This window comes from Narcine bancroftii, chromosome 3, assembly GCF_036971445.1.
Source record: "Narcine bancroftii isolate sNarBan1 chromosome 3, sNarBan1.hap1, whole genome shotgun sequence".
In the NCBI taxonomy this organism is placed as follows: Eukaryota; Metazoa; Chordata; class Chondrichthyes; order Torpediniformes; family Narcinidae; genus Narcine; species Narcine bancroftii.
In genome coordinates, this window is record NC_091471.1 from 213,909,731 (window position 1) to 213,920,266 (window position 10,536).

Sequence of the window (10,536 nt, forward strand, 5' to 3'; positions counted from 1 at the left end):
GCATTTTGGTAATTGGTTCCAGCTGTATTGTAAATGGATAGAATAAACAGCACTCAAAAGGAGACGAACAAGCTGCCTCTGATGTGGAAAAACACAGACAAATTGTCCTTAGTGTTTTTCAGATAATTGTTTGCTGTTTGATATTTTTTCAATTTGTTCAACGTACACACGGATTTTCCATTTTCAAAAAGACATAATGAACTGTATTTCCTCACCCCTGTTTCAGACTTTGTGGTGCACATCCCAGTGGGGGCTTTCTCAGGCAGAACTCTTGTTCATATTCATCTGAATACTTTTTTCCCAGAAACTCTTGCACCATTTTAAGAAGTTATATAAAAGTTTTAAAAAATGTGTAAGAAGGGAACATGCTGAATAAAAATTTTGGTTTCCCATCAAAGAGTTTATTTCAAGAAAAAAATATTGCAAATGTTTGCTGTTCGCTGCTCCCGAAGAAAATATTTTTCACACACAGGAATTTTTGGGAGGTATCAATTTGCAAAAATCTATCCAAAAACCTGGCAATGCTGGGCTGGTTATAATTATTCAATTAAAGAAAAGGAAACCACAAACGTTTTATATTATTCAAACTGTATCACGCTGATTTCATTCTAACATAAGTCACAGATTTACAAACCCACAGGGGATTACAATTTCATAGTTTTATTTCAGAATTGCAATTACATTTGATTGTATGTATTTCTAAAGGGAAACCAAAAATGGAATGAGAGTCACTGCATCTAGTCATGGAGCAAGATGGATTTTGATAATAATTTCTATTAGTTTAAGTGAAAAATCCAAATTCAGTGTATATATGAGGCGTATTCTTTGTCAGAAATCTCAAGATTTCCATTAATGATTTAAAAATGCCTAAGAATAAATGTCAAATTGATTAAAAAGCAGAAAGATGAATAATATAATTGACAAGAAAGGAGAATCACTTCCAGATATGACTTTATCTCATACATTATCTTGAAGGGTCAAATATTATTTTAGTTCAACTAAATTTTGTCATTTCTCAAACCATTAGTTAAAAACAGGTATGGAGGAATTAAAGAATTAAAAAAAAAAATTTCTTTGATTAACAGGAATGAAGCTACAATCGAATTGCTCCCTTTCCCTCTCTGTTATCTGTGATTTTAATAATGTATGTCTTGAAAGCCACAGAACCAGAAACATCCTCCTTAATAAATGCAAGGTGTGGTTCCATTACTGGTAATTATCTATCAGATGGGATTTTAATCCACGACTGAGCTGCCGACCAAGTCCCTCTATTTGAATGTCGCCATGGACTGGTGAGCAAATTTTAAGAGTGGCAGATGCTTGAGTAGCAGAGCTCACTAAAGTCTGGGCTGGTGACCCCCTGTCCAATGCAGTCATTGAACATCGAACAATGCAGCATAGTACAGGCCCTTCAGCCCTCGATGTTGTGCCAACCCATATATTCCTTCCTAAAACACACAGTACCCTCCCTACCCCATAACACTCTATTTTTCTTTCATCCATGTGTCTGAGGAATCTCAGTAATTGCCCTCCATATTTCAGCCTCCATGAGTCTGGGCTGGTAACCTCCTGTCCATTGCAATCATGAATCTGGCCTGGTGGCCCCCTGTCCATTGCAGTCATGAGTCTGGGTTGGCAACCCCCTATCCATGGCAGTTATTAGTCTGTGCTGGTGACCCCTGTTTATGGCAGTCATTAGTCTGTGCTGGTGATCCCTGTTTATGGCAGTCATTAGTCTGTGCTGGTGACACCCTGTCCATTGCAGTCATGAGTCTGGGTTGGCGACTCCCTGTCCATTGGCAGTTATTAGTCCATGCTGGTGACCCTCTGTTCATTGCAGTCATGAGTCTGGTCTGGTGACTCCCTGGCCATTGTAGTCATGAGTCTGGTCTGGTGAACCCTGTCCATTGCAGTCATTAGTCTGTGCTTGTGACACCCTGTCCGTTGCAATCATGAGTCTGGGTTGGCGACCCCCTGTCCATTGGCAGTTATTAGTCTATGGTGGTAACCCCTGTCCATGGCAGTCATTAGTCTGTGCTGGTGACACCCTGTCCGTTGCAATCATGAGTCTGGGTTGGCGACCCCCTGTCCATTGGCAGTTATTAGTCTATGCTGGTGACCCCCTGTTCATTGCAGTCATGAGTCTGGTCTGGTGACTCCCTGGCCATTGTAGTCATGATTCTGGTCTGGTGACCCCTGTCCATGGCAGTCATTAGTCTGTGCTGGTGACCCTCTATCTAATACAGTCATAAATCTGGTCTGGTGACTCCCTAGCCATTGCAGTCATGAATCTGGGCTGGTGATCCCCCTGGCTATTTCAGTCAATCTTTTGCTGATTCAAGAGGGTGACCTGCTGTCACCTTGGTTTCATCCTTCCCCATTGTCCAGTCAATGCTTTTCACCAGAAATGGCCAAGTAGGTGACTGAGTTAATTGAGATCAGGCCTACTGTTACACACTCTCACCATGGAGTGTCAACTGCTCCCTCATCCGCAACATAACACTCATCCTGGAAACATTCAGAGCCAGAGAAAAATAAATTGTTTCTGGATTTTATTTATTTCCTGAACATATTGTAATTATGTCATTTGCGGTTGAACTGAAATTTTATCCAACTGTTAATATGAGGACTGTTTGCTCCTCAATATGAACCAAATACGAACAAAAATATTGTTTTAACCATCCCTGAGAAGAAAGGGATATCCTGGATTTCAGCTGAAATGTAACTAGACATTCTTTAAAAAATGAATGCACACTTGCAGCTTTAAAGATACATTATTTAACAAGCTTTTCTGCACCGTTTTAATGTGTTTGGTGAGCTGTGCTGAGGGAGTTCCAGCCCTTTCCCTCGTCAGCTTTCATTCATTTTCTATTGTTGGTATTACAAAGGATCTGGACAGGCAAAAATGCCCACTTCGATTATACATTCATTTGTAATTGAGCAATCACAAGTCACAACATCAGCTCCATTTTAAAGTGTAACGTGCCATCATGGCACTTGCTAAACATTCTCCCCATTTTTATAAATTAAAATACTTAAAGTAAATGCTAAGCCCAAACAGGTTTTTTGAAGCGCAGCTTTGTGTTGCAGATACTACAGGGTCTTTCTTCTGCATCACTGATAATTATATTACTTTCCTCTCCATCCTCATTCTCCCAAGGGACCCATGCCCCACCATTAAGTGTTGGGTTGCTCCTGGGATCTTTCGGCGGGTACTTTACGGGAACTGCAGTTTTGTTGTACTGAGCAAGTCTCAAGAGTAGCCTCTTGACAACTTGAGGGTACTGTTGAGAAAGGTCAACTCGTTCATACGGATCAGCAGTGATGTTAAAGAGCCACACAGATTTTCCTTTAGGCCATAGAACTCTTTCCAGATTCCACCACTTCCCACCAAAATTTGGGAAAGTTTGGGGTGGGATCCAGTCACTGAAACCTGGATTCCCTGTCAATAATTTCCAATCTTTAACTCGGATTGCTGCTTGGATTGCTGTGTCCCAAATTCCAAATCCATCATGAAGTGATCTGGTTTTAACACGAGTGTAAAGGGGATCTATGTTATGCAGGATGTCAGTCCGTGGAGAAGGTTTGCCTTCACTGATTGTCTCCCAAACATCATATCCGTCGAGATTCAAATTCTCCTCTAATTCTCCTTCTGCCAGTGTCACGAGGGTCGGGTACCAGTCTGTGATGTGCATCAGTCCCCGACTCACGCTCCCTTTGTTTTTAATCAGTGGACTATGCACAAAGCCAATGCCACGAATACCTCCTTCCCAGTAAGTTCCTTTCCGCCCTCGAAGCGGCCAGTTGCTTCCCCCTGCTAATGGTTGCCCTCCATTGTCTGAGGAGTAAATAATGATACTATTGTCATAGTAACCATATTTTTTTAATGCCCTTGTAAGATTATTTACTGCTTCGTCCAAACACGTTACCATAGCAGCATATCTCCGCCGACCTATATTGTCAATTGACATATACTGACCCAGGTACTTCTTTGGTACTTGCAGAGGTGTGTGAACGGCTTGGAAAGCCATGAAGAGAAAGAGTGGTTTCTGCGGGTTGTGGGACGCTAAAATGTCCACTGCTTTTTGAGTGTACAGGAAAGTAGAATAAGAGTGAGCTCTGTACTCCCAAGCCACGTTTTCATCCTTATGCAAGTCATAGCCACAGGTTTTTGGTCCATCGCAGATTTCATGGGTGTAATAATCACCACTGCCTGTAAGCGACCCAAAAAATGTATCAAATCCTTTACGTGTGGGCAGGCATTCTTTTTTATAGAATCCTAGATGCCATTTTCCAATCATATGTGTTGAATAGCCAGCTTCTTGAAGTTTCTGAGGTAGTGTTACATTGGTTAAGGGTATACAGTTAGGTTGGCCAGCTCTTATGATAGAATGCTGAAGGCCTGTGTGTATCTGATACCTAAAAAAAAAATCAAAATTCAGTATCAACCACTTGCACAATTTGGTAACTTCAGTTTGCCTGCAGACTTTATACTCTTATAAAGAATGAATCACTCTGCAAGGTGCTGTCACTTGACCACTTGGGACAGTCTGAAAAGGACAAGCAATTGTTTACCGTAACCATATAACCATATAACAATTACATTAAGGAAACAGGCAATCTTGGCCCCTCTCGTCAGTACCAATTTAAGTGATCTCCTCTAGTCCCACTTACCTGCACCCTGACCATAACCCTGCAATCCCCTCACATCCATGCACTTACAAACTTTTTCTTAAATGACAAAATTGACATGTATAATTAATCAGTCTGAAGAATTTGAACCAGCAGGAGCCATTGTGAAAGTGGTATAGAATTACTAGAGCACTCCACGGTTAGTGTAGTGGTTACAGCACCAGTGACCCTGATTCAAATCAGGTACAAAGGCATTAAAAAAATATGGTTACTATGACAATAGTATCATTATTTACTCCTCAGACAATGGAGGGCAACCATTAGCAGGGGGAAGCAACTGGCCGCTTCGTGGGCGGAAAGGAACTTACTGGGAAGGAGGTATTCGTGGCATTGGCTGTCTGTAAGGAGTTTGTAAGGTCTCCCTGTGACCTGCGTGGATTTTACCCAGGTGCTCCGGTTTCCTCCCACCCTTCAAAATGTACAGGGGTTCCAGGTTAATTGGTGTATTTTGGGGTCATGGGGTCATGGACCTGTTACCGTGCTGTATGTCTAAGTATAAATGTCAAGAGAGGAAATGCTTTTAAAATCTCCAACAATAAATGGTGGAAGCCTGAGAGTGCACATTTGAATAAATTCATTTTTAGTGCCAGAGAAGTTCCTTAACTTCTGTTTAAGTGGCACTGGAAATGGAATAAACAAGCTATAACCTATAACTTATTGTGGATCTGTACATAAAAGTAGGAACTAAGATAACAAAGGTTGGAGAACAATAATTGTCTTAGTCAGCATGCACAAGTTGACCCAAAGGGCCTGATTCTGTTCTGTTAAACTCTAGGACTCTATCATGAGGTAAGATAAGGACTGGTTTATCTCTGATAAATCTGACAAAATAACAAGGTCAAGTCATATTAAGGCAAATCTTGCCATGCTACAGAGATCCGAATAGGTGACAGAGATCTATAGAATAAGACAAAATAAGTACAATGGAAGAGCAATAGCACCTTAGAGTTGGACTGTTTTGCTGAGAATCACTATTGTGATATATTAATACAGTGGAACCCTGATTAAATACAACCGATTTAATGCGAACCTGGATGTAACATAATCAGCCAATGGACCCTTTTTTACCCTCTTTCCGTAATTGAAATTGTTTTCAAATCAAATTGGAACCCACTGTTAGAAGGCAAAAATCTTTTTCAGCGAAAGTTAAGCTTCACGCACTTGACGTGATCAAGAATAACAGCATACCTGAATCAACACTTGGTGGCTGGAAATCTCAGGAAGATAAGTTACGCACGTCACTTGGGAAAGTTGAGGAGAGTTGAGACTAAAGGCCAAATGCATGAAGAGAGCCAAAGATGTCAGCCTCGATGACTCCCTGTACGAATGGTTCATTGAAGAGTGCTCAGAAGGCCTTCCAATTTCTGGCCCTATTCTCAAAGCTCAAGCCAAGAAATTTGACCAGTTGATCAGCGGAGAAACCTCACAGTTCAAAGCTAGCAAAGGATGGCTAGACCGGTTTAAATGCCGTCACGGGATTTCTCAAGTGTTAGTGTCTGGAGAAATTAGCTCAGCTGACGGTACTGCGAATACCCAGCAGAACTAAAAACTCTTTTAGAAGAAGGTGGCTACATCGAAGAACAAGTGTACAACTGTGATAAAACAGGCCTATGTGACAAGATGATCCCAGACTGCATGCTGTCTAGCAAAGATGACATCCATCGACGTGAGGGGTTCAAACAACTCAAAGCCCACATGACATTGTTGTTTTGTGTTAACAAGACTGGAACACGTAAGTTAAAATGACTCCTGATTTGCAAATTTTTCTCGCCCCACTGTTTCCACTATGTCAACATGAAGTCAATACCATTCAAGTACACATATAGCAGCAATGCTTGGATGACCAGCGTCATCTTTGAGGATTGGATTTACATAACTTTTGTCCCTGTTGTCCACGCTTATTTTCGTAACCAAAAGCTAGAACCCAAAGTTCTTCTTTTGATTAACAACTGTCCCGCCCTCCCGCCAGCTGCCAACCTATTAAGCCATGACGGAAAGATCCAAGTTTCTTACCTCCCAAAGGACACTACATCTAAGATCCAGGGGATCATCCCCGTGTTCAAGCAGAATTACATTTGAATTAATTTGTAGAATTGTAGATGAATCAACAACACTGGAAGACTATCTGAAAAGCATAAACATTAAAGAAGTTTTCCACTTAGGAGGGGAGGGCTGGGCAGCAGTCAGCTCATCGTGTTTGGAAAAATGCTGGGAGAAAGGTCTGGGTCCAGCCCTTTCATCACAAAAATCCACCAAAGAAGATGAAGATGATGATGAGCAAGAATCCTACAGCTTCACAGGTGAAGAGATGTGTGAGGCACAGAGGCTGTTTCAAATAGGCAAAGAGGATTTTCACCAGTGGTTCTCTGCCGGTGACGAATGCCCGACATAGGAGCATCATCCGTAACGTTACTGTAGCACTGGTTCCCGAACCATAGGAGGATGACAATGAGGAGCCTCTACCCCTACTCTGAAAGTGCCTGAAGCCATTGATACCTCGAGGCTAGTCTACGTTAGCTGGAGACAACATAAAAATCCTCTAGCTCAGAAGCATTTTGGATTTTGCTTGTTGCCAGCGACACGCTGCGTTCAAGCAACGCACACTTGATTTCTTTTTTAAGAAATAAAATGATGATTGTAAGAAATAAAATTGATGATTTGAAATACAGGTATTGTACATGCGTTCTTTATTTTATTTTAAATACTCTTTTTGTGACCCTGATTTAGCATGACCTCACTTTTTTCAGGATCTGATTCTTAATAACCCAGTGGTAAATTCTGCACATTCGTAACATGCAAGTATTACGAGCTCCTGTTTTAGGAAAATGGGATTATCACTGCAAGGGATAGTATAGACAGGAGGGACTGAATGGTCACAGTTAACATTTTACACAAGAACAATGCAAGTCACAGCCCAGCAACAATTCCATTCAATGAAAGAACTGAGGGAAGGCTTGTTCCCTCAGAATTCTGGAAGTCTGTTCCAGAATTCGATACATTTGCAAAGACACTGTGATTTTGCAAGGGAGAACCATTATGGCTGCTGGAGAAAAAACCGCTTTTGAAAGCACCTCTTGTGGTCAGCTATTTTTGTGAAATTCAGAGCAAACCATGCTCTGTGAATGACTGGGCCTTCTCAGTGGATTGACCTGTGCCAGAAGGATCTTTTGGGAAGCAAAGTGCTTAATTTTGATTGTAAATAAACAGTGGCGGTCACTTGGAGAGACTCCTTCATTTTAAGTGTGACGAGCAGTGAAGTTACTTGAAGAGACCGGTGCCAGGTGGAAGTTTCGTGGAGGCCGCCCAATTCGAGTCTTGCCTGCAAAAGAACCAGGAGTGTGATGACCTCAGCTCGTGGGATGGATGCTTCTTCAAAGGCAACGCAAGAAGAATTCATGAGCAGCTACAACTCCAGTTTTCCCATCAGTTCATCATTTATTCTGGACATCAAATTTCAAAGGCCTACACTTCATCATTGAATTTGAAAGGCTGAACTTTGAAGTAACTTGATTTTGGCCTGGATTATTACAGCGCCAACCACATGGGTTAGAATCCGGCTCTGTCTGAAAGGAGTTTGTACATTCTCCCCGTGTCTGTGTGGGGTTTCCCGCAGATTCCGGTTTCCTCCCACCCTTCAAAACGTACTGGGGGTGTAGGTTAATTGGATGTAAATTGGGCAGCATGGACTTGTGAGCTGGACTGGCTGTGTCTCTAAAAATGACTCAAAAGTAATTTGGGAAAAACAGAACGTTAAAGTCAATTAAATTTCTGCCCCACCTCATTTTCTAATCACATTTTACTACAGGCTCTTAATCCATTTGTATAGGCACAACGTCCCCGGAAAAGGAATAGGGTAGGGGTTCATAGCCTCACCTGCTGTTTTTATTTGCATTGCCTGTATGATCATACTAATAATAAGCAATATTTTATTGTCATATTTATAACAGTCATATTACATGAAATTGCTTTTGCCTTTTCTAGAAGGCAAACAAATCCACCATTGGCAGAAATTACCTGAAGCGCCTCTTACAGTCAGAGAAAGAGAAGCAAAAGAGAGTCGTCGTCCCCCGCACCCCCCCCCCCCCCCCAATACATTTGCCTCCAGCTCTTCTGCAGAGCTCCAGATCTGAACCTCTGACACGTCAGGAACCCCTCAGCGCCTTAGGCACCCCTTTGGATCGCAGTTTCGTTACCCGCTACTCCTTCCTCCAGTTTCCAGCCAGTCTCCAGCAGCCTGGCGCACGTCTCCCGACAGCAGTCTCCAGCAGCCGACAGCCTTCGTGGGTTCCTCACCTCCAGTCGCCAGCCCGCCGCATGCGTGGGTCTTTCAGCCGCAGAGCCCCCTCGCTGTGATCACTCTCCCATCGGTCGTCTCCTCTGCTTCTCCTTCTCGGGCAGTGGCGGGAATCTCCCCGTTTTCTGGTGCCCTGCGCCAGTCCTCCGCTCCCCTGGAGTCTGCAGCCCCTCGGAGCTGTGGCGCCGTCATCTTGGGCGCAGATCCCGCTGTCGGCTCCTTTAACGGGCCGATCAAAGCCCTGGGCGGTTGGACCCCGCGGAAGCACCGTGTCCCCGCTCCCCGCGGGTCCATAACTTTTGACTCCTTGACCAAGCTTAACAAGGTTAACGATAAGACCGCTGAAAGCAGCGGTGCTTCCCATAAGAGCACGCAGAATCATTCGGCTTGTGGACAGTGAATCATACAATGATGAAGTAGCTCAGAAGGTGAAACAGTGGCCTTTCTCTTGCAAAGGGAGAGATGCCCACATAACTGACGTTTCGGGCTTGTTTCAAGATGAAGGAGCTCAAGCCCAAAAGGCCGGTTATGCCTCTTGATCTTTGCGATATAACGGAGACTGTTTGACCCGCTGACTTTCTCCTTCGACCAGAGTTCCCTGTTGAACAGGTTGGTGCCTGCTCTCTTCTGGGCTGTGGGTGAAGAGAAACGTCTTCACGACTTACCGGCCCGTGATGAGTTGGCTCCTGGACGGGGAACAGATGGGCTGGATGTAGTAGTTCTCCAGTTTCACCCCATGAGCAGCGAGTCGGTCCATGGTCGGGGTGCGGATCTCGGAGCCGTGATAACCCACATCGTGGAAGCCCTGATCGTCGGCGAGGATGAAGATCATGTGAGGTTTAGCCGGGGTTGAGTGGCCTCTCAGCGGATCGACTGCGCCTGGGTTTTCGGCACCAGGCTCCAGCCCGTCCCAGGATAAGTAACCAAACGTCAGTAAACTCGCCACTGAAAAGCCGGCCAAAGCACCAAACATGACGAGGCGGCCACTTGTCCTTCGCTTTGAAACGTTAAAGGGCCAGTTTCCCAGGGCTGCAGACGGCGCGGTGGCTGAAGCGTGACTTTCTTTCCCAAAGAGGGCAGTCACAGTCAGATCGGACCGTGCGGGCTGGCGGAGCTGTCGCCACCATCCTGGGCTCTATCAGCGTCTGGGGGGGGCGGGTGTCAGGTGTCCTCTTGTCCGCCGCTCTCCAGCGGCTCAGCGGGGACCTCGGTCCGCGGCGAGTCTGGCGCGCAGGCTCGCCTCCACGGCAGCTCCGCACCGCCTCCAGCACATCAGCGGACGGAGAGGGCCAACCCTGCTGCAGGACGACAGCCAGGCGTGGGAACGTGCTCATCTCTCGATCAAACTAACACGAGCACACAGCCCGCTGAATGAGGGACAGGGCGAAGGTTTGCACACGTCGAAGGTGTGGGAACCCTCGACCAAGGTCTTCTGATAGAAGCGGGCTGGAAGAGTCAGGGACAGATCGTCAGCGACTTCTAGCACTCAGGAGCAGAACCACATCTTCCTTGCGTCAATGGTAGAGAGGATTCTGAAAGGACCCAGAGTC

At 44.6% G+C, this 10,536-nt stretch overlaps 1 protein-coding gene across 1 annotated transcript; it reads right to left on the reverse strand.

Annotated features, from left to right (window-relative positions):
- Positions 1 to 2,602: 2,602 nt before the first annotated feature.
- LOC138758109 (arylsulfatase J-like) lies at positions 2,603 to 10,112 on the reverse strand. The gene is made up of 2 exons (XM_069926572.1): positions 9,652 to 10,112; positions 2,603 to 4,419 (listed from the first exon to the last, which is right to left on the reverse strand). The coding sequence occupies exons 1-2, from the start codon at positions 9,957 to 9,959 to the stop codon at positions 3,048 to 3,050; spliced, it is 1,680 nt and encodes a 559-aa protein (XP_069782673.1). The 5' UTR covers positions 9,960 to 10,112; the 3' UTR covers positions 2,603 to 3,047.
- Positions 10,113 to 10,536: the final 424 nt, after the last annotated feature.